Below are 22,673 nucleotides of genomic sequence, written 5' to 3' on the forward strand. Positions count from 1 at the left end.
TTTGTTAATATCTAGCTATGAATATTGCAATTTAGCGTTAAATCAATTTAAACAAGCAATAACCTGTAGAAGAACTATGTAATATTCCTCCTATATCAACAGCCGCAGTAACTCAATATTATTATGTCATCAAGAGCTTAATACCCCCTCTGAAAATTAAGGGGTTTGTGTCAATCTACCCAATCTATTCCATTATGTGTATAGTAGTCAGCCCAGCCATCTTCAATTCGTCCTTAAGCAGCAAGGTCAGGCACAATTATCCACCTAAGAGGATTAAGGGACTTTGTGTGCTGATTGACTAGTGAGGCAAGTCGTTATTTGGTAATGGCTGCTATAAAACAGCGGTACACGTTCATTGTGCCCAACAATTTCCGTGATACGCCAGATTCGCTCAGGCTCTCGGCTGAAAGACTCGAGTTAGAAGCAGTTCCTGGTACACGTCAAGATCGTATAATTGTCTCACGACCGCTGGTGAAGGAACAGGTGTGTTTGTATTTGGAGATTGGTTTGTCATGGTGATAATGATACTTACATTGCGACGCTGGTAGAATATACTTGACTCTGTCGAAGACATTCGGATCGAGATTGGATCGAGAGACAATTATGCGCATGTATCGCCATTTGATCGAACCATACAATGGGGTACTCATGTTACAGTAGTTCCCCAAAATGGCTTCAATTGGTGAGTAGTGTCAGACCTTTTGAGTCCGAGTTCTGCGAAATATACTTATTTCTGACTAGGGATTCCTTTTGCAATTTCGTTCGTTCTGCCGTGAATCCGAGAATTCCTTGCATTGGCCAAGCTTCGTTCATTAAATTACCATACGGCTATTACCTTTACTCAACATCTGTCGCAACCGATACTCTGATCTCCTATATTGACAGCACTTATCCCGCTATCTCGGCAACCGATGACTCTGAAGATATTCCGCTCGGTGATTTATCAGAACTAAAGACGGCAAATAGTATAAGCATTTCTTTTTCAAGATCCGAAGAAACGGCGAGAAAACTCAAGGGTCGCCTTGTTGTTGAGGTATATTGGTATTACGGCCACTGGACAAAGACAATCAATCCAGGACTGGACAGCAACAATCATAAAGTCGAGGTTGGATTATTAGGCAAGCTAAGCGACGATCCTGATGGTGATATGACCTTTGGAGGAATCTTAGCTGTTGTGGGTGACAATTCTCAATTTGGTAAGTGAGAAATGGATCTCAAATGCATTGGATTCATTTTTACTGAAACAGATCTGTATAGTGCCTACCCTTTTCGATTTTCAACCGCGTCACAGAGGTTTAAAAGCTCCAGCAATTTACTCGCCAGATTTTAGGCTACCTTATGGGTTGCATCCTAAACACATTACGAATGTTTATGGCGATTTACACGTACCTCGCGTTAAATCGCGAAACCAGGTCGAGGATCCTAAGACTGGGGAATTTGAGATTACAGATGTGCCCGCAACCTGCGGTCTTTATGGATTTTACATTTTACCGAACTTTATATTCGTGGACAAGTACCAGATCTCGGATCTGGCTGATGCACAGGCGGGAGGTGTAAAGCGGGTGGTCGGGATCTGGGGCGAGACAGATCTTGAAATTCCGGTATGGATGGTTGACAAGTGGGGAAGCACGATGCTGCTTGAACTGATTACGCCTTCGGAGGCCGAGCTCGAGTTACCGGTTCAGGCGGCTGAGATTGAAATTCCGATGCATTCGCGGTACGAGGTGCCGGATTGGAACACGACAGCCGTTATCCATGATATGCCATGGCCGTCTATTTTTTGGGCGTGTAATGGATCTGATGAAACGTCAATGCTGTCAGGCCCTTTTGACAGTAATTCACTTGGTCACGAGAAATACTTTGCACCCGGAACCTCGTTTCATTACTTGCTGCCAAATATGACATTAAGCACTCCTGATAATCATACAGAGTTGGTCACAAAGTTGAGTATTCCGGTAGTACCACTAGAGTCGTATAAATATGTCCAGCCGTGGACTGTGATTTTTATTTTATTGGGTTGTGTATGGATCACCTATAAAGTCATTTGTGGGTACATTCGCGACGGCGGTATTCGGAAAAGAAATGAGGGTGTGGCGCCAGCTAGCAAAGCGCTAGCAGAACAGAAAAAACAAGAACCAAAATCCGAATGAGATGTAAAGGTCAAGAGATTTACAGAAATTTTAAGGGGTACATAGATTATAGTTCTTGGCATAGTTGTTTATAGAGTTGAATGTAAATATAATTTACCTAAGTTCAATCTATATTTCTGAGATTATCTTCGCGAAGGAAGCAGCTTCCGCTTCCACCACTCCTTAAAATCAACAAAACTCACATCTATTCCAAGTTCAATAAGTTTCTTATTTGAGAGATGGCAATCATAAGGTCTGGTGACTGATCCTGATGCTTGGGCATGATCTGCTGTATCGACGGGCTCGAGATACACGGGGACGGCGAGGATTTCTGCAAAAATAGTACATATCTCATACCTTTTTATTTGCATATTAGCATATGATCTCTTTAGTGTAAAACTATAATCTGGCGTACTTGGTATATCTCTGGGTGGCTTTGTAGTGCAGAATCGAAGGGATTGTCTTGCCAGATATAGCCAGTTCTATACTGCTTGATTAGACTAGACAGAAGCATCGCAAAAAAGTAACGTACCCGCAATATCTTTTATAACACGAGAAATATCGAATACATTCCTAAATTGTTTAGTTAGAGACTATAACAAGAGAAATCTGAGCATAACTCACGTTGGATATCTGAGCTGCCAATTATCCATAGCTATCGCTTTATTTTGTGACGATTTCTAAATAAAATTAATGCTCTGAGATAGTCAAATCATTTTCCACTTCCGCTTACTATAACTACATCAACTAAACAATTTATAGCGGACTCAGAGTCATTGGTGGTGTCGCCGTATAATACCTGCGCAACCGCATTAGACTCAAGAATGGGCGACGGACCATAAATTGGTACATACCGGAACACGAAGAACAATAGCCGCAGGATTATATTTAAGAGTCTCAATTTCACCGTTGCGCTTCGTGAGTCCGTAGAAATTTGTAGGGCTATGACAATTGTCACGAAATCAGCAATTATCGCTGGTACCTACGACACAGTAAATTGCCAATACTTAGTCTCGTCTTCCGTTTCATAAGGTGGATTCCGTCCGTCAAATACATAATCTATAGAGAACAGTCAGTCGTTTATATATTCTTCGTTCAATAACACTTAAGTGTAAGGTACCTGTTGAGATGTAAATCATAGGAATTTTCAAATCAGCGGTGACCTGCGCGAGATGTCTTGTTGCGGTCACATTCAGCAACTCGACTTGATCCGGCATTTCTTTTGCAACATCAGGCCGTCTCTCAGCAGCAGAGTGTATAACTATCAAGGGACTGAAATGTCAGATAGTGGTTAGAATCGACTAGGGCACCGAGTTATGTTGGTTCTAATACTTACTTCACTGACTTGATCTGGCGCGTAACGACCTCCAAATCTGTGAGATCTAACTTCACAATCGGATTCACCACCCGCGTTAATCCTTAAATCACAAAACCAAGTCAGAATTTAAACAGTCTAGTATTCCGCACAAATGAATTTGACGTACCTGTTCCAATGACAGTCCATTGGGGACTATATTCCGTTAACCGTTTCATGATCTGACGACCAAGTAACCCGGTTGCGCCAGTTACCAGGCATTTGCGCGTCTCCTCCGAACACATTGATCTAGGATCGTTATTGCTAATAAGAAATTAAATCTGATACTCTTTTTCGAGAATTTTGCGAGCATGCCACGTCACTGATTGCAGCGTGATTTATGATTATGATAGTCGGGAAGTAAGCACGGGCAGTAATTGTAGTTGAGAATTGGGATTAATATATAATATCTACCAAATCCTGAATACGAAATAGATTTGAACAGCGCATATGCACCTAGCCAATTGAAAGAAAATAAAATCGCACATATACAAAGCATACATGAATAACAAAAAGATTCTAGCTCAGATTTCATAGCACATTGATGTAAAGAGTGAACAAAAAATGAAAATTAGCGCAGATATGAATAGTGAACAAAGCACAAAAAACAAAACATTAGAGTAAATACAGCTTTATGAATATGCATGACCCGAGAAACAAATAAAAAAAGGAGCAAATTTGTCAATAGGCGAATGAATCCACTTTAGAAAATAATTCTTATTAAATTTGTTTTCTCGTTAGGTCTTCCTGTAAAATTAAGCCTTTTTCCCCTCCTACTTCTAGTAACCCACGCATAAATACTGCAACCTCACTCCTTCCACCCAAGCGCGGACAAATCTTTCTTAACAGCTTCCTCAGTTTTAATCTTCGCCAACTGCGTATCCTCCAACTTCTCGCCACCAGCCTGTCGCATCTTCAACTCATCAATAGCACGTAATTTTTTCATTAGACCACGGTACTTCTTCTCGTCCTGCGGGCTCTTAAACGCGACGCCATTATTTGTGATATCCAATCCAGGAGGTGGAGTCAATGCATTTACGGCGCCATTATCGCCGGCTGCGTTCGCCGGTGCAATAGCAGCGGCAACAACAGCCGGCGTTGCTTTCTGAGCTTCTTGTTCAGCGGCCTCAGCGGTCTCTCTAGCCTTCTTTGCCTCACGCTTTTTCTTATTTCTCAACGCGGTCTTGGATAGCATCGTTTCTCCACCAGCTGCAGATGTATCATCTTCAGTGGGCGCAGCTCCAGGTACTATCCGCCGAGAGCGTACGCGCTGCTGTGCGGCATCGACCGCGTTGATGGCAAATCCACCTTCGTCTTCACGCTTGAAGTGGATCGGCGTCGCACTTCCACGTGCATGGGGTGGTCGATATGCGCCAGCAGGCTTTGCCGGTGCTTTACTCTCAACAGATACGGCGGATGAGTGAGCCTCTGGAGCGGCTTCGAACTGGCGCAAAGGATAAGTATCGGGATCTTCAGGCCTCCACGAAGCGGAGAATAATTCGGTCATTTCATTAACATAAACGAGTTTTCCCGAGACATGGAAAATCTTGACGCCGTTATCAACACGTAGACGCGGTGAACAAGTGGCAAACATAATATATTGCCCGTCAGGCGACCATTCGCAAACACTGGTATTCGAACCGTCTATCGTCGCTACTTTCTTAAAATCAGCAAGTCGATCATAAACATCAACTTCCCCCTGAAGATTTCCGAAACCGGCAAGGATAAGGTACTTTCCGTGAGGAGAGTAGAGGATCGTGTTACGCGGACCGAGAGGTAGCGTACGGATAGTTTCGCCGCGGTTGTTGAAAATCATGGTCTTGGCAGGCATGTACCCGTAAACAACTGCAAATTCTCGCGAATCAGGCGACCATACAACGTCATGAATTGGGCCTTCTTTGTCGAGATCAATGCGACAGTCGTAGTTGCCTGCAATACCGCGCAAGTAGAGATTTGACTCGCCATAGTAACTCTTGCCTGTTTGGTCAACCTCAGTCTGAGACCAGACAATAAGACTCGTGCCTAGTGCGTTCCACTTGAGTACCACTTTCTCGGCCTTAAACAACGACTTGCTCGACAGTGGACGACCAAAGCTAGGTACATTGTAGACATCAACTAGAGCTGGCTTCCCTTTGCGTTCAGGAACGAAAACGGCCGTGTAATAGCTATTCCCAGGAGAAATCGCAAACGATGACATGCCTTCGAGACGTAACTTTTGTGTAGAAGGAGAACCCAAATTTGCGGTTTCAAAAAACTGCAACTCATTAGGGACCATTCTGGCGCAAAACTTTTCGTCGAAAGTAAACTGAAAATTTCTGTATAACACATTAGAGTTCTTGCTATTTATTTCTACTTATAATCGAGAGAAATCATGACAAGGATAACATACGCAGTGGTCTGAACCTTTTGCACAAACTGAGCCAACTGTTCGCCGGTAGCGACTTCGAAAACCTTGAAGTTCGCATGAGGAGCTTGCCCTTCTTCAGTCTTGATTGGCCTCTCATATGTTAATATATAGTTTCCTTTGGGTGAGAACCTGATCTCGTAGACATTCGGTAGAGCGATGGTTTGCAGAGCAGTGCCGGTCGTTGAGTCAACAATGACGACTGTGTCGACGGTGGTGTAGGCAAAGTGTCCACCAGATGGAGAGTATGCGCACGTGCGGGTGGTACCGGATGGTCTGTTGGTGTACGAGTTAGGATGAGACCGGCTGATATATAATTATAACAAAGGTGGTATACTTTTGAAAGTCTGCGACCTCGGCGTAGCGCGGAGCAGAGTCTATCAAACCAATAGTCTTCGACGTTCGATCTAGTTTCATTGTCAGTCAACAGTTTCAAAGTAATTGATGTCACAGACGTACAAAATAGCTGAGGAATTGATAACATTATGTGTATGAGTGGTCAAAATGTAGGTAACTGCTTTGCTATCAAGCCACAAATGATGTTAGCTTTTGATCTTAACGATACAATGACCTCATGCAAGTTGAATAATAGTAAAAAAAAAGGCAGAGGACAAGCTTGAGAATCAGGCGGAATTCAGCAGATTTTACCGGATGGCTCATCTGAAGATGATCCAGCTTGATCTTAATACTTGACCCTGGCTGGTATGAAATCGACCGACGTAGATCACGAGCAAAAAAAATGCTTACCACAATTGATATGACTTAGAGAGTGACAATATTTTAATTCCGCCTTATAGACAAAAAAAAATCGGATTTTTGGTTATGCACAATCAGTAGGTAGATTAGATGTGTGTGAATGATGAGCAAAAACTAATCACTTTTGGGTCGAGTAATGAAACGTCCGGGAAACCGATGAAGTGCAATCAAAGAATTTACCGAGCTAAACTGCTCATTCAGCCTAGAGAAAGAATAGGAAAATTTTTTGGGATTTTTTTAATCCTCTCTGCTAATTTCGCTGGCTGCTGAATCGAACAAAAAAGGACAGTATGGCGAGAATAAAATGAGCACTCTCGTTTTTCTGATATTCTAAATTCTTTTTTTTAGGCGTCAACTTTTTTTTTGTATTTTTCGATTCTTTGGACAGCTTGAACCACGCGTCGATGCTGACTTTACAAGTGGGGCTGGTACTTGGATTTGCAGGGGGAACGATTACTAAATGGTTACAAATGAGCTAATATGTTTTATATTGTAGCCATTCAATTCATGCAATCACGTAAAGCAATAAGCAATTCAAGCTATTCTCACATATTCAAGGAAAGTCAGCAAAACCGAAATGTCAGGGTCAGCAAAACAGCCAACCGACGAATGACATATCACGTATATTTCACAGCAAAATATTATAGCAGAGCAAAGCAAAATAAATCAGAGGCTAGAAATACTAAAACGTCGGATTAATGGGCATCTCAACGACACTTATCTTGCGCTTCCGCGGCGAGCTTGGGAATGACTCATCCTTGACTGTAATATCTTCGAGCGCCTGGCTCAGATTCGTAGAGACAGGTAGATCAGCTGCTATCTCTACCCCCTGCTGACCAAGAAGCTGTTGCTTCTGGTACTCATCGGGGGAGGAAGGTAAATTAGCGCGATTGATATTAGAGTTAGCCGCGGGCGCATCATCCAAAAGTGTATGCAAGCTCTCAGCCTAAATAATTGAAGTCAGTAGTGGTTCATAAGCCGGTATGAAAAGGCATACGATGGCAATGATGGATCGTTTCGTGTCAAAGTATTTCTTAGTCAGAGAAGCACGCATTTCTGGCGTATCAACGAGCTCGGGAATGGAGTTGTCGGCATGAAAGATAAGAATGGATTCGGCCTGCAGAAGTCGCATAACCGAGTTTAGTTCTGCAGATCCTAGTTGGAATGTCAGCACGATAAACTCTTCGAGTGTACACTTATTCAAGAGCCAAATTTTTAATGCAGAGGCAAAGCAATGCAAGAACACGAGATTAGATAAAATTACCTAGAATCTTTGCAAAATTAGTGACAAATTTTCCAGGTCGCTTTGTAATGCGACTGAAAGTGTCTGAATACAGAACTTTGATAGCGCGTCTAAAAATACCCAACGTTGCAATATTCTGTAAGTTACGACCTGCGATGGACTTTTTACTATATTGACATGAGCAGCAAACGAATTCGGATTGCAAGGCCTCGTCCTGCGTGTGCTGGAAGCCATAGCAATAAAGATGCTTCCAGGTTGAGCAACGTGCACACTCGACAAGGTCAAATAAGTCATCATGTTCATTGTAGCCGCACTCGCAAGCCAACACAAGGCTGGCATCTTCCAGCTGCTCGCTGTCGACTACTACAGGTAACTTAGTATCGCGCTGCTGCGGCGAGCGGGACGCCGGCTTATGCGGCGCAAGGGTCTTGCGCACGGACCGAGACCTTGCAGCAGCCGCTTGAGCGCCATTTTGCAAACGCTGGCGTGGCAAATTTTGAGGGACTGCAGGTTTCTTACTACGCGGTGAAGGTGAAGACAAGGAGGAATTGGTAGTAGAACGCGACTTGCCTAGAGCTGAAGAGCTGGCAGTTGGCTGCGGATTTAAAGGCGATGGCGCCTTTGCTGGTTTTCTCTTTTGACGAGCAGGAAGCAGTGGCGATGACAGCGGCTCAGTGGGAAATTTGGCTGGCACGCGCGAAGAGCTTCTTGGTATGCATGGCAGAGAAGGTTCTGCAGAAGATTGCAAGGAGATTTCTGTGAGTGGCTGAGTAGCAGTCACACTATCTTGCTGTGTCAAGCTGTCATTGAACTGCCAAAGACGGCGTTAGTAAGCTGTAGAATTATAGAGACGTAGAATTTCAATGCCATCAGAAAAAAAAAAGATTAACGACGACGTACTATAGCACCAAGAGCGTCACGCACGGCATCTTCTGCCTTGACAAAGGAAGCAGGAGCCACGGCAGAGTTCGAAGTTAAGGTTAACGACGAAGTCGGCGTAGGGCGGGGAGCATTGGCGCGCGTCGTTACACTGGGAATTCCCCATTTTGGCGACGCTATGTCGTCCAAGGCATTATGGACGCGCATTTTTTTTCGGCGGGGGGCCGAAAATGCTTCTACATCCTGCGACAAGGCTAGTTGGGAAGGTTTTATGTCCTGGCGCTCTGGTAGACAGGATAGGTTGAGGGCAAGAGCATGCCAACCCGTGGTGAGAGAACCAACAGATTCGCGCAAGAGCGAGTCGCCATCTGCTGCAACGGCAAAATGTAGAGCATTGTCGGCAGAGGCATCGCGAAAGCCTGGAGGCTGATAGTCTGCCGGACAAGAATCGTCAAATATGAGCTGGACAGAGACGTAGCGCGAGTCGGGCAATGGCGGCAGGTTTTGGGTAAGGAGGATGAAGCGGCGCATGAGCTGCTGCAGGTTTTTGCGGACATCGCCAGGACTGACTCCGACACGTAAAGAGGCGCCTGAGGAGTGCAGAAGGGCCAGAGAGGAGGGGGCGTCGTCGCGATAGTCGACGGAGAAGGTGTACGACTCATGTAGGCGATCGGGATGAGCAGGGTCGCAATAGACGGCAAAGACTACCGCCGAAAGATATTTACGTTCGAGGGCGTCGTATATGCCATGCTCAAGCCAGTCGAGTAGGCTATCGGCGTGGGCAGAGACGCCGCGTCGAAGAAGCTTGAGACGCACGTGGTCGCGCGAGGAAGGGTCAGCCTGGAAGCGCTCGTCGGCAAAATTGTCGTCGGCGAAGAGGCCTCTGGAGAAAGAGAGATAAGAACAGAGACAGCAAAAGGGCGGAAGACCAAGAGCGACTACAGACCTGAGAAAGGTGAGGCAGCCAAACGAGGCGGAGATGAATGTCTGAACAAACTCGAGAGACTGCTGGGGCGAGGTGTGTAGCACCTGCTGGGCCGCCGCCGGCTGGGCGATTCGCAGGAGCTGGGCCATTAGACAGAACTCTAAGACAGAACTTTAAGAGGCTAAAGACAGAAAGACAGAAACAGAGATAGATTAGAGATAGAAAGAATGAAGAGAAGGGTCCAGGGCGTGTTAGCCAGGAATGCGATGAGGAAAGCAAAGGCGATCTCCGGAATGTAGACCCAGATTAACAGACTTCCGCATGCCAAAACGCGTGCGCGACGCGTTGGCCAGCCACAGTGGCTGATGCGAGGCTGATGCGAGGCTGGAGCGTGGCGTGCCTGGTGCCTTGCGCTCGTGGCCGAACAAGAGCGCGCGTGGTGCAGCATGCGAGAGTTCTCAGGAGCTTTCAGGACTGAGCAGCCAAAGCGAAAGCAGCTCACTGCTCCGCCGCTCAGCATTCGGAGGACTTCTTCCAAAGGACTGGAGACTGAAAAAAAAGAGGTGCAATAAAAAGTGCGAGGCAGAGCAGACGCCGCGCGGCCCGATTAGGCAATGCTGCTATTTTTAACTAGGTAACACCAAACCCTGGATCGGTGTGCGCAGCCCGACCCGAGCCCGCTCTCTTCTTTCCTTCCCTTCTCACTTCTCGCTTCCTTTCTCCCTTTCTCTCCTCCTCCTCCTTCCTCTCCTCCCATCGTCGCTGTTTGTTGCCCGCTCAAACTTTGCGCTGGTGTGTTTCTCCTCTTCCTTCTTTTCCTTGTCCGCTCTTCGCCGCAGGCACGCGTCGTGCCAGTCCGTTTTGCTCCAGCCCGCTCTGCCTATCACGTCACGCTCAGCGCCTCCCGTTGCCCACGTTCCTAGCTCTCTTTGCCAATGACCTGCAAAGCTTTTTTTGCATCTGGTTTGGTCTGAACTACTTTTGCTGGACGACGGCGGCGATGTAGACAGGTTCGGTGGTGCAAATCTGCATTGGCCGCGCGTATCACGCTTGCTCCCACGCGTAGATTTTTTCATGCGTCTTTTTTTACTAACCCTATCTCCTTCAGGAACAACTCTTGCCCCTACAGCGCACAATCCAGCGCTTGATATAGAGGTAAATATTCTCTTACAGTCCCTTTTTCTTGCTTCTCTTTTTTTTATTGCCTTTGCACATTTTGTTATATTTCGTACGCGTTGGCTGACCCTTTTCTCCAGCACCATGGCTTCGCACCAGCAATACGAAGAGGCCCCTGACGGTCAGCACCCTCATGACTATTACGAGAATGGCTACGAGCAGCAGCCATATGACCCCGCTTATGACAATTACGACGGATACGGCGCTCAGGATGCTCACTACGATCAGGCTGGCTACCCCGTCGACGGCCAATACTACGACCCTGAAGACCCTGCCTACGCAGACCCGGCTTACCACCAGGGTGCCGGTTACTATCCTGCCGACGGACAGGGCGAGTACTACGACGAGCAGTATGATGGCTATCCTGCCGACGCCTACCCTGCCGCCCCTGCCGATGCATATGGTCCGTCTTCCTCTTTTTGCTTTACCTACACATTTTTTTTTGTTTCTGACTCCTTATCTTACAGATGCTCCCGTTGCTGCCAACGTTCCATACGCCTCTCGCTCAAACAAGGGTAAGCGTCGTGGCCGTGATTCCGACCAGGACTCTGAGACCTTCTCGGATTTCACCATGCGCTCCGACATGGCTCGTGCCGCTGAAATGGATTATTATGGACGCGGAGACGAGCGCTACCAGCAGTACGCGCAGGACGCAAGACAGCCTCGTGCTTATCGCCCGACGTCATCGCAGGCGTCGTTCAATGGCAACCGCTCGTCTGGCGCTTCGACTCCTGTCTATGGACTCGACTATCAAAATAATTTTGCAAACACCCCGGCCCTTTCGCGCGAGCTCTACCCGACGTGGACCCCTGATAACCAGATTCCCCTTTCCAAGGAGGAGATTGAGGACATATTTATTGACCTCACCAACAAGTTTGGTTTCCAGCGTGACTCGATGCGTAACATGTTTGACCACCTCATGACTCTTCTTGACTCGCGAGCTTCGCGTATGACTCCTAATCAGGCCTTGCTGTCGCTTCATGCCGATTACATCGGAGGTGACAACGCCAACTACAAGAAATGGTACTTTGCTGCTCATCTTGACCTCGATGACGAAGTCGGATTCCGCAACATGAAAATTGGCACAAAGAAGCATCGCAAGAAATCTAAATCAAAACTTTTTTCAAAGAAGAAAAACAGCAATCCTACTCCTCAGGTTGCTCCTCTTGAGAACCCCGAGCAGACCCTCGAGGAACTCGAGGGCGATAATTCGCTTGAAGCTGCAGAGTATAGATGGAAGGCCCGCATGAACCAGATGTCTCAGCATGAGCGTACGCGCCAGATTGCCCTCTACCTGCTCTGCTGGGGTGAAGCCAACCAGGCCCGCTTTTGCTCTGAGCTTCTCTGCTTCATCTTCCGTTGCGCTGATGATTACTACAGCTCCCCCGAATGCCAAGCCAAGGTTGAACCTGCACCCGAAGGAGAGTACCTGAACACTATTATTACTCCCATTTACATGTTCATTCGTGACCAGGGCTATCAAATTATCGAGGGCAAGTATGTGCGCCGTGAACGTGACCACAACAAAGTCATTGGTTACGACGACATCAACCAGCTCTTCTGGTACCCCGAAGGTATTCAGCGCATCGTTCTTGAAGATGGTACTCGTCTGGTTGATATCCCGGTTGAGGAGCGTTTCCCAAAGCTCAGAGATGTTGAATGGTCTAACGTCTTCTTCAAGACCTACCTTGAAACTCGCTCGTGGTTTCACATGGTCACTAACTTCAACCGTATCTGGATCATCCACATTACCATGTTCTGGTTCTACACCGCGTTCAATTCTCCCACGCTTTATACGCGCCACTACAACCAGATGCTCAACAATCAGCCCAAGGCGCAGTTCCGTTGGTCTGCCGTTGGTCTTGGTGGTTCTGTTGCTTCGCTGATTAACATTGTTGCCACTATTGCTGAATGGGCATTTGTGCCGCGCAACTGGGCTGGTGCGCAGCATCTTACTCGTCGTCTCTTGATCATGATTGTTGTCTTTGCAATCAACTTCGCTCCTGCGGTTTATATTTTTGGATTTGTTGATCTTGATGATGTGAACCACGGTGCAGTTGTTCTTGGGGTTATTCAATTCATTATTGCTATCTTCACCTACATCTACTTCAGCGTTATGCCCTTGGGTTCGCTGTTCGGCAATCTCACTATTAAGAACTCACGTCGTTATGTTGCGAACCAGACGTTCACTGCCTCGTTCCCTCGTCTCAAGAGCAATGATATGTGGATGTCTTATGGTCTCTGGGTTTTCGTCTTCCTTCTCAAGTTTGTTGAGTCATACTGGTTCTTGACACTCTCTCTGCGTGACCCTATTCGCTTATTGAGTACTATGAAGATTGATCGTTGTACCGGTGAGAAGTACTTTGGCAAGGTTCTTTGCCGTCAGCAGCCTCTTATCGTTTTGATCATGATGTACGTTACCGATCTTGTGTTGTTTTTCCTCGATACGTATATGTGGTACATTATCTGGAACGCTGTTTTTTCAGTGGCACGCTCTTTTTACCTCGGTGTCTCGATTCTTACTCCGTGGCGTAATGTTTTCTCGCGTCTGCCCAAGCGTATATACTCAAAGGTTCTTGCTACCACCGACATGGAGATCAAATACAAGCCCAAGGTTTTAATTTCTCAGATTTGGAATGCTATTGTTATCTCTATGTATCGTGAACACTTACTTGCAATTGACCACGTTCAGAAACTTCTTTACCACCAGGTAAGTTTATTCCACTTTCTTTTGGTTTGCGTATTCTGTTTGTAATCTAACTTTGTTTTTTTCCAGGTTCCCTCTGAGCAAGAAGGCAAGCGCACGCTCCGCGCGCCCACTTTCTTCGTTGCACAGGAAGACCATTCGTTTAAGGCAGAGTTTTTCCCGGTCGGTTCTGAAGCAGAGCGTCGTATTTCGTTCTTTGCTCAGTCTTTGTCGACTCCTATCCCTGAACCTCTTCCTGTTGACAACATGCCCACGTTCACTGTTATGGTTCCCCACTACTCGGAGAAGATTCTTCTCTCGCTTCGTGAGATTATCCGCGAGGATGACCAGTTTGCTCGCGTCACTCTTCTCGAGTATCTCAAGCACCTTCATCCATCGGAGTGGGAGTGCTTTGTCAAAGATACAAAGATTCTTGCTGAGGAGACTGGAAGCTTCAACGGTGGTATGAACTATGAGAAGGAGGAAGACACGGTCAAGTCCAAGATCGATGATCTGCCCTTCTACTGTGTTGGTTTCAAAACCGCGGCTCCCGAGTACACCCTTCGCACTCGTATCTGGGCTTCGCTTCGTTACCAGACTTTGTACCGTACCGTTTCTGGATTTATGAACTACTCGCGTGCTATCAAGCTTCTTTACCGTGTTGAGAACCCTGAGGTTGTCCAGATGTTTGGGGGCAATACCGATAAGCTTGAGCGTGAGCTTGAGCGCATGGCTCGCCGCAAGTTCAAGTTTTTGGTTTCGATGCAGCGTTTGGCTAAGTTTAAGCCTGATGAGCTAGAGAACACCGAGTTTTTGCTTCGAGCTTACCCAGATCTTCAAATTGCCTACCTTGACGAGGAGGCTCCTCTTAACGAGGGAGAAGAACCGCGTATTTACTCTGCGTTGATAGACGGTCACTGTGAAATTATGGAGAACGGCAAGCGCCGCCCTAAGTTCCGCATTCAGTTGTCCGGTAACCCTATCCTCGGCGACGGAAAGTCCGACAATCAGAACCATGCTTTGATCTTCTACCGTGGCGAGTATATTCAACTCATTGATGCCAACCAGGACAATTATCTTGAGGAGTGCCTTAAGATTCGTTCAGTTCTTGCTGAATTTGAGGAGATGACTCCCGACAATACCAACCCTTATACACCTGGTGAGCCTAGTTCCGATTACAGCCCTGTTGCCATTCTTGGTGCTCGTGAATACATTTTTTCAGAAAACATTGGTGTTCTTGGTGACATTGCTGCCGGAAAGGAACAGACCTTTGGAACTCTCTTCGCTCGTACTCTTGCTCAGATCGGTGGTAAGCTTCATTACGGACATCCTGATTTTCTCAATGGTGTGTTCATGACTACTCGTGGTGGTGTTTCCAAAGGTCAGAAGGGCCTGCACTTGAACGAGGATATTTTTGCTGGAATGAACGCTTTGCTTCGTGGTGGGCGTATCAAACATTGCGAATATTACCAATGTGGTAAGGGACGTGATCTTGGATTTGGTTCAATTCTCAACTTTACGACTAAGATTGGAGCTGGTATGGGAGAGCAGATGTTGTCGCGTGAGTACTATTATCTTGGTACTCAGCTTCCGCTTGACCGATTCTTGTCTTTCTACTATGCTCATCCTGGATTCCATATTAACAACTTGTTCATTATTTTGTCTGTGCAGTTTTTTATGCTTGTGCTTTGTAACATTGGATCGCTTGCTCATGAGACTATTTCGTGCTATTATGACAAGAACTTACCGATTACCGATCCTTTGTACCCCATTGGATGCTACGCGACTCAACCTGTTATTAACTGGGTTCAGCGCTGCATTCTTTCTATCTTCATCGTTTTCTTTATCTCGTTTGTGCCTTTGATTGTACAGGAAATTATGGAACGTGGACCTTGGCACGCCGCGAAGCGATTGGCTAAGCATGTATTATCTACATCGCCGTTATTTGAAGTCTTTGTTTGCCAGATTTACGCCCACTCGCTGTTGACTGACTTGTCTTTCGGTGGAGCTCGCTACATTGGTACTGGTCGTGGATTTGCCTTCACGCGTATTCCCTTCTCGGTATTGTACTCACGATTTGCTGGCCCGGCTATTTACTTTGGCGCACGATCGTTTGCTATGCTTTTGTTTGCGACTTTGTCCATGTGGAACGCTGCCTTATTGTGGTTCTGGATTTCGCTGTTTGCCATGTGTGAGTCACCGTTCTTGTACAATCCTCATCAGTTTGCATGGACCGATTTCTTCCTTGACTACCGTGATTTTATCAGATGGTTGTCTCGCGGAAACACAAAGTGGCATAAAAACTCCTGGATTGGATACTGCAGACTTGTTCGTACTCGCATTACCGGTTACAAACGCAAGACGCTTGGTGACGAGTCTGAGAGTGGTGTGAGCGATATTCCGCGCGCGCACTTTACCAATATCTTCTTTTCCGAGGTATTTGGTCCGCTAATTGTTGCCGCTACGACCGTCATTCCCTACTTCTACATCAATGCACAGACCGGTATTGCTAATGCTACTGAGGTCAATTCCGTTCTTAGATTAGTTATTTGCATCTTTGGACCAATTGTGATCAACATGGGTACGCTTGCTGTTTTGTTTGGCCTTGCGTGCTGCGCTGGTCCGTTAATGGGAATGTGCTGCAAGCAGACCTCGGCGATCATTGCCGGCGTTGCCCACGGAATTGCAGTTATTGTGCAGATTGTGTTCTTTGAGGTTATGTGGCTTCTACAGAACTGGGAGTTCCAGAAGGCTCTTTTGGGAATGATTGCTGCCATGTCTGTGCAGCGTCTTATTTTCAAGATTTTGACTGTTACCTGCTTGACCAGAGAGTTCAAGCACGACCATGCAAACCGCGCGTGGTGGTCTGGTAAGTGGTACGGTAGTGGAATGGGTTGGGAGGCTTTTACTCAGCCGTCGCGTGAATTTGTGTGCAAGGTCGTTGAGTTGTCTATGTTTGCCGGCGACTTCATTCTTGGACATTTACTTTTGTTTGTGATGAGCCCTGCCGTTTGCTTCCCATTCATTGATAAGTGGCACTCGATGATGCTTTTCTGGCTTCGTCCATCGCGCCAGATTCGTCAGCCGATTTTCTCGATGAAGCAGACCACTCTGCGCAAGCGGATGGTACGAAAGTATGCTACTTTGTACTTTGGACTGTTCGTGTTGTTTATTGTGTTGATTGTTGCACCTGCTGTTGCCGGTAAGTTTTTTTTTAAATTTGAATTAGTGAGATGAAGTGATGCTAACGAGCGGTAATAGGTAAATACATGCCTGACGATATTGCGGATAGTCTGCCAGAGACGTTCTCCGGACTGATTCAGCCCAGGGGCCAAGACAACAACGATACTGGTCCCAATGCACCTGACTGGGTGTTGTCGTCGTTCAGTAGTTTGTCAAGGGCTGCGCACTCGTCGTCATCTGTTTCGTTGCGATCGACTGCTGCGTAGTAAAGAAACGGAGTCTAAAATCATAATCAAAAAAATTAAATAGTGAAATGAGATATATGTGTAAAGAAGTTGGAGAATATGAAGAATGAGATGGGAATGGAAAGGAACTTGGATGATATGGATGATAGAACAAATTGAAATTATCAATGTTATAGCTGTATTTTATTTTCTACAACTACTCTTTTTATTATTATTATTATTATTATTATTATTATTATTATTATTATTATTATTATTGTTATTATTGCTATTGTTATTGTTATTTTTAGTTATTACATGTGGTTTATATTAAGCTCTGCTTGTGTAAAAAAATTTTTAAGTAGACAGGGTGAATCGAAACGCCAGAAACGGATAGGGTGGATTACAAAGATATTAGTCATAGTTGAATTGTAGGGTTTCAGCAGTTCGGCCCACGCAAGCCGAGAATCCAGAATTAGAATTCGCTCATCTAGAGACTGTTTTCCTCCTTTACTCTGTGGCGAGAAACAAGTGCTACGAGACACCAGAAACCACTGATTCAGGATAATAATAGAAAAGGAAGCAGGAAGAGCTTAGAAAAGAAGCATAGAGAATGCAGTTTGTGGAACGACTGTCACCAAGGCGGATGTTCCACGATTATGATGGATATCACCCTCCTCCTCCTCCGCCGCCGCCACCACTACCACACCACGCTCCGATTGCTGGCGGCGGCGGTTTGTTTCCTGCTGGATTTGAGCATGGGCTACCACCACACCGGTTGCATGAACCGCATTTTGGAGACAGATACCCACCGTGCTTCGCGGGACGATTTAGAGGAGGCGATGTGGGCGGGGGAGGAGGACAGCCAGGTCTTGCGCTAGCCGTTCTTGCGGTTGCTTTGCTCGCACTCTTTATTCAGCGGCGAGCAGAGAATAGACGACGGCGGAGGCGAGCGGGCATCTGGTTACTTGACTGCGCGAGGCAGCTTGTTGCGCAGGCGCTCGCGTGTGCGGCCGTCACTGGCTTTGTTGGTGCCTCGTCAGCGCCTGATCGGCTAGCGGCCGGTCTCTCATGTCGGTTACCAACCGTCGCGGGACTGATGGAGTGTGTTGTAGGATTGCCACTTGTTTGGGGTTTGCACCTTGGCACGTACGCGATACTTGGCAAGCTTGGAAGCCACTTCGGAATGAGGTCGGGAGTGTACTCTGGTTCGGCGGGTGTTTTCATTGTTTTCATCGCGCAGACGCTGGTGCTCGCGGTGTGTTTGGCAGCTGCGCAGAGCGTTGCTTGGACAATTGTTTTTACTTGGCTGGATCTTGATCGCTTAGTGGTATACATCCTTCTTAGCCGGACGTGGATGCTTGGACCTGGTGCCGAGGTGGTCATGAGCGGCTTCTTGTACCCCCTCTTGTTCTCTGCGACGCAGTTACTTGTCGTTGATCGTATCGTGCGCGCGCATGCAACTGAGAGTGGCTACAATAAGTCAAGCGAGGTTGGCTACGATTCTGAGATGTCTGATGCCGAGTTAGAGGCGAGCGATGAGCCCGAGCTCATCGTGCAGCGGCCGCATATTTGTCTTGAGTCAGTAGTTATCGACTCTAGCGAGCTTCACTTAGGCGCTTTTTTGGAGCCGAATAGATCTAGCTCTAGCTCATCAGCGGAGTCTTCTCCTGCGCGATTCCTGCCTATCTCGCTGCGGACCGCCGAAAATCGGCCACAAATATTTAACGAAGTTACTGCGGCGCCTGCCTCGATCCACTCTTCTTCTACATCAGATTCTTCCCCGATGGTTATGCCGCCCGGGTATCTAGCTGATGATGATCCTGCTCCTGATGAAGAGTTACCTACCTACGACGTCAGTCAGCGGCAGGCGTTGCAGAACCGTGAGCGTGAGAGACAGCGTATCATGGATATGAAGAGTCAGCACCTTGAATAAGCTAACCGCCAATATTTTTCAATGCCAATAACGCTTTGATTTTTTTCTTTTTTTTTGTTATTCTTATGAAAATGATTGTTGATTACTCATTTCTACGTTGGTAAATTTTGTGTTTGTTTTTATATGCGGTTTGTGGGAGCTTGCGAAGGGAAAATATAGGAGTATTTTTTTTATCTTATTTTCTAGTCTAAATTATATATATTGATTCGTTTGTTTTATAATACAATTTTTGTGTCTCTTTTGCTCATTAAGAAAGGAGATTTGCTATTGAAAAAAAGAGAGAATGCTTCATTAGATTCTCCGCCAATACAATGCCGTACCAAGATTTCCGCAGACGACAGTCTCTTCAAACTTGCTTGTACTCTTTGAAACAACATTGTCGGTCTTGAGTTGTGACGGAAGAGCAATGTTTGAGCGTTTGCCATTACCTAACTGAAACCAGTCATTGCCGCCCCAAAACATCAGTTGTCGCTGGTCGGATGATTCGCTGTGGGTGTCAATCACGGCTGCCAGATGCCGTTTTCCGACACTGATTGAAAGAATGGGGAGGTTACATAAAGATTTGATACGTTGCGGAGTGCCGAGCGTGTGAGCGTAGTGTCCTGATCCATGCTGACCATGCAGACCCGAGCCGGAAACCCAAAGGTCGTCAGTTTGTTTTTTGTAGTTTGTCACTGTAAACAGGCTCGTGTCGCCGCCTGCTGCAATGGAGGAGCATGCGACTTTCGCTTCGCCTCGGGTATTGTAGAGCCTATCAAGAGCAAGCAGAGCTGGGATAGGAATGAAGGCTGTGTTGATGGAGTAGTCCATTCCGAGTTGACCGTACAGGTTCGAGCCAAAAACCCAGACTTTACCGTCTTCGGTACGCGCAATAGAGTGGTTGGCGCCGGCGGCAATTTGAGCAATGCGGATACCGCGCAGGGTAGATATTTCGTGTGGATCTTCAGGAAGAATACTACTATCGTCGTCTAGCAGGACTGGGATTCCTAGCTGGCCTTCGGAAGAGTATTGAGCGTGAGAACCTGTTGCGCTGGAAAATACGCGACCATTGGTAGTTAGGATTAGAATATGCTTCTCGCCTGCAGAAATTTGTTTGATGTTTTCTCCTCTTTGCATAGGAATTTTGACTTGTCGAGGAGACGTTTTTGAAAAAAACCATTTACTCGCGCCCCCAGTTTTCTGTTCTTGCAACTGTTCGGCTTTTGAGGTTGCGATGGATAATAATTTGTCGCCAGATTTAGAAACCGCATAGATTCTGCCTCGCGAAATTTGAACGCTTTTAATATTGTGCGATTTGAGAATGAATTGAGGTATTGAGGTGCTTTCGTCAAAACCGGTTCCCCATTCAAGTACATCGCCTTTCGAAGTAACAGCCACTGATTTTTCGCTTTACTCAGTAAGTTAATATTTAAAGAAGTTTCCAAAATGATATTACCTCCAACATCTTCTCCAAGCCGTAAATCTCTGATTTCCATGCCGTCGAAGAATGGAATTTGTTGAGGAGTCTTGATTGCTTCTTTCTGGCTCTGCGGAGATACTAACTTTGTACCATTGTATCCCCATGCCCAAACTAGTATACCCGATGTTAACATATGAGATTCTAAATTTCGGAGTTAAAGACTCACCCCCGATATCAGATAAAATTCCAGCTGCCTTCTCAGAGCTCTTTTCAGCGGAAATGTGTGGAGTACACATATACGTCGTTGTCGCAGCAGCAGCAGCACCGGCAAGCGCCAGAATTATTCCTGACCGAGCCCATTTCTGCTGTCGCCGCTGCTGTTGTTTAACTGCAAACAAGGATATTGACCTTGCAAATATCTTCGTCTGCCGCCTTATTGAGGGTTGTAGTACATTCATTGTAGATCGTATATGAATCTATGAAGAAATGTTTCAAAGTTTGCATTTTTACTGTATCTTCCATGCGGCGCAGGTTAGGGTATTATATTTTTCTTTGGGATAATATTTTCTTTGATGTTTGCTCCCAACTGATCCCAGCTACCTCGAAGAACGTGCAGTAGAGAAAATGGGTTCCATAAGAAGATCAAAGACGAAGCGGAGGACAAGGTGTGCATTTGGTATTATATTCGATAGAGAGTGTGTTAGTATTGACAAGAGATAGGGACCTGGACCAGGTACATTCAGATATCAACACCCCCGAAACACTGCGCAAGTTACAATCACAACCCGTGGACGAAGATAAACCAGGCCTTGGCCAATTTTACTGTGTTGAATGTGCAAAATATTTTGAGACTGATTTTGCTCAGACGGTGCATAGAAGGGGAAAGATTCATAAGCGGAGAGTGAGGATGTTGAAGGAGATGCCGATTACGGCTGCTGAAATCGATGCTGCCGCTGGTGTTGGAGTTCAAAAGTATCAGGAGTATGTTAAGAAGTACGAGGAGAGTAAGAAGGGGGATAGCGAGATGAAGGAATGATTTGAGATGAGCCATTTATTTTACGCCATATATTGCGCTGATTATACTCAGCGCCAGTAATTGATCAGATGTCAATGCAGTTGAAGCCTCAATTTTCTTCTTCCATATCGATTCAAGATGAATCCTCCAATACTGACGCCGCATATCATCGTATCTATGACTATCATCTGCGTATAAAATAATATACATTTTACACCTCTTGAAACCTAATGTGGCCAGTATTTACAGAATGCACTTCCGCTTCTCGCTCACCAGTAAACACATCTCCGCAGTCGCCACACTTAATTGAGAACCTTCCAACATCTGTAAAATAATGCTTTTGCCGCAAAATCTCTGCAAGGCTCTTCACCGAAGCTAGAACTTGGTTACCTATACCGTCAATGTCGTCAAATACCGTCTGATCAAAATCAGACATGACACCCTCGACGCCTTCGGGAGCAAGAGCGACGGTATCATAATGAATTCCACTGTAAATCAAGACAATAAAGGTAGACATGCCGTCATTGAACGAGTCAACGCGTCCCGAGGCCACGTCGACCGAATGAATTGTGACGCCAAAGTGTAAGGCCAGGATAGAAATTTCGATAGCGCCACCCCAACTCTGCGGCCGCTGAATCCACGCGCAGTACTCATCTCTAGGTTTTCCTAGTACTGCGTCGGAGTATTGTACGGGATCTTCCTGGATTGTGGAGGCGACTAGAGTGCGTAGATCGTGCATTGCGTCGATATTGCGGAGTAAAGCGTAGCCTATTGCGCGGAAGAGACATGAGTTGTCGTCCTCCATCACGCGAAGAACCACTGATGATCCGGGTAGACACGGCGCAGATGGTGGACCCCGGTCATCTTCATCTCCCTTTTGCTGTTGTTGTTGTTGTTGTTGCTGCTGCTGCTGCTGCTTCTGTTCTTTTGGTTGTTGCTGGGAAACTGAAGTCGGTGTGGATATCTGGCTTAGTAGATCTGTAACACCAGCCGGCAAACTAGCTACATTCACAATCAATTGGTCTCCAGATCTGACTCCAATCTCATTGAGCGGCCGCGACGACGCAGCAAGATCGAGTGCCTTGGGCGGAAACCCGGTCTTGATTTGAAGTTCCCCGGTGGCGTCGACAAGATCATTGTTTTCAGCGTATAATGCTGATAATAAGTCAGCTACCGTACTCGAGTCTTCGAGAGTCAATACTGAGCTTTCGCTGCTAGGAAATCGCACTTTCAGACGCATTCTTTGTGCTTGCTGTTGCTGCTGTTTACCTGAAAGTAGCCAGAAAGCGACAGGGCTCGCGCATAGAAATCAAACACGTGATCTAATTTACAGCGTACGCGCTACGGACATCTCTGTCTGACCG

At 46.3% G+C, this 22,673-nt stretch overlaps 9 protein-coding genes across 9 annotated transcripts; 4 read left to right on the top strand and 5 right to left on the bottom strand.

Moving 5' to 3' along the window:
* The first annotated feature begins 231 nt into the window (after positions 1 to 231).
* On the top strand, positions 232 to 2,260 carry V2V93DRAFT_371131 (PIG-X). The gene is made up of 4 exons (XM_066910432.1): positions 232 to 483; positions 549 to 682; positions 742 to 1,196; positions 1,258 to 2,260. Exons 1-4 carry the CDS (start codon positions 325 to 327, stop codon positions 2,148 to 2,150), a joined length of 1,641 nt encoding a protein of 546 aa, XP_066765441.1. The 5' UTR covers positions 232 to 324; the 3' UTR covers positions 2,151 to 2,260.
* V2V93DRAFT_268253 (uncharacterized protein) lies at positions 2,212 to 4,009 on the bottom strand. The gene is made up of 10 exons (XM_066907164.1): positions 3,614 to 4,009; positions 3,466 to 3,547; positions 3,250 to 3,401; positions 3,137 to 3,188; positions 2,984 to 3,071; positions 2,863 to 2,928; positions 2,754 to 2,809; positions 2,662 to 2,702; positions 2,545 to 2,611; positions 2,212 to 2,486 (listed from the first exon to the last, which is right to left on the bottom strand). The coding sequence occupies exons 1-10, from the start codon at positions 3,726 to 3,728 to the stop codon at positions 2,273 to 2,275; spliced, it is 933 nt and encodes a 310-aa protein (XP_066765442.1). The 5' UTR covers positions 3,729 to 4,009; the 3' UTR covers positions 2,212 to 2,272.
* Positions 4,010 to 4,154: 145 nt separating this feature from the next.
* Positions 4,155 to 6,414, bottom strand: V2V93DRAFT_268018 (eukaryotic translation initiation factor eIF2A-domain-containing protein). The gene is made up of 4 exons (XM_066907163.1): positions 6,347 to 6,414; positions 6,225 to 6,294; positions 5,873 to 6,163; positions 4,155 to 5,798 (listed from the first exon to the last, which is right to left on the bottom strand). Exons 1-4 carry the CDS (start codon positions 6,369 to 6,371, stop codon positions 4,292 to 4,294), a joined length of 1,893 nt encoding a protein of 630 aa, XP_066765443.1. The 5' UTR covers positions 6,372 to 6,414; the 3' UTR covers positions 4,155 to 4,291.
* Positions 6,415 to 7,044: 630 nt separating this feature from the next.
* V2V93DRAFT_371139 (HORMA domain-containing protein) lies at positions 7,045 to 9,947 on the bottom strand. The gene is made up of 5 exons (XM_066910433.1): positions 9,712 to 9,947; positions 8,787 to 9,648; positions 7,908 to 8,697; positions 7,641 to 7,798; positions 7,045 to 7,589 (listed from the first exon to the last, which is right to left on the bottom strand). The coding sequence occupies exons 1-5, from the start codon at positions 9,837 to 9,839 to the stop codon at positions 7,326 to 7,328; spliced, it is 2,202 nt and encodes a 733-aa protein (XP_066765444.1). The 5' UTR covers positions 9,840 to 9,947; the 3' UTR covers positions 7,045 to 7,325.
* Positions 9,948 to 10,950: 1,003 nt separating this feature from the next.
* V2V93DRAFT_380827 (1,3-beta-glucan synthase component-domain-containing protein) lies at positions 10,951 to 17,001 on the top strand (the record flags this gene model as incomplete). The annotated part of the gene is made up of 4 exons (XM_066912076.1): positions 10,951 to 11,269; positions 11,334 to 13,576; positions 13,643 to 16,754; positions 16,814 to 17,001. The coding sequence occupies 4 exons, from the start codon at positions 10,951 to 10,953 to the stop codon at positions 16,999 to 17,001; spliced, it is 5,862 nt and encodes a 1,953-aa protein (XP_066765445.1).
* Positions 17,002 to 17,397: 396 nt separating this feature from the next.
* Positions 17,398 to 19,172, top strand: V2V93DRAFT_371148 (uncharacterized protein). Its single transcript, XM_066910434.1, has one exon. The coding sequence runs from the start codon at positions 17,573 to 17,575 to the stop codon at positions 18,893 to 18,895; it is 1,323 nt and encodes a 440-aa protein (XP_066765446.1). The 5' UTR covers positions 17,398 to 17,572; the 3' UTR covers positions 18,896 to 19,172.
* Positions 19,076 to 20,764, bottom strand: V2V93DRAFT_371152 (regulator of chromosome condensation 1/beta-lactamase-inhibitor protein II). The gene is made up of 3 exons (XM_066910435.1): positions 20,521 to 20,764; positions 20,331 to 20,465; positions 19,076 to 20,271 (listed from the first exon to the last, which is right to left on the bottom strand). Exons 1-3 carry the CDS (start codon positions 20,750 to 20,752, stop codon positions 19,187 to 19,189), a joined length of 1,452 nt encoding a protein of 483 aa, XP_066765447.1. The 5' UTR covers positions 20,753 to 20,764; the 3' UTR covers positions 19,076 to 19,186.
* Positions 20,765 to 20,887: 123 nt separating this feature from the next.
* V2V93DRAFT_371153 (uncharacterized protein) lies at positions 20,888 to 21,535 on the top strand. The gene is made up of 2 exons (XM_066910436.1): positions 20,888 to 20,959; positions 21,015 to 21,535. Exons 1-2 carry the CDS (start codon positions 20,919 to 20,921, stop codon positions 21,328 to 21,330), a joined length of 357 nt encoding a protein of 118 aa, XP_066765448.1. The 5' UTR covers positions 20,888 to 20,918; the 3' UTR covers positions 21,331 to 21,535.
* On the bottom strand, positions 21,521 to 22,549 carry V2V93DRAFT_359436 (uncharacterized protein; the record flags this gene model as incomplete). Its single annotated transcript, XM_066908093.1, has 1 exon — positions 21,521 to 22,549. One exon carries the CDS (start codon positions 22,547 to 22,549, stop codon positions 21,521 to 21,523), a length of 1,029 nt encoding a protein of 342 aa, XP_066765449.1.
* Between the last annotated feature and the right edge of the window lie 124 nt (positions 22,550 to 22,673).

This window comes from Kockiozyma suomiensis, assembly GCF_038497685.1.
Source record: "Kockiozyma suomiensis strain NRRL Y-17356 unplaced genomic scaffold V2V93scaffold_8, whole genome shotgun sequence".
Taxonomy (NCBI): Eukaryota; Fungi; Ascomycota; class Lipomycetes; order Lipomycetales; family Lipomycetaceae; genus Kockiozyma; species Kockiozyma suomiensis.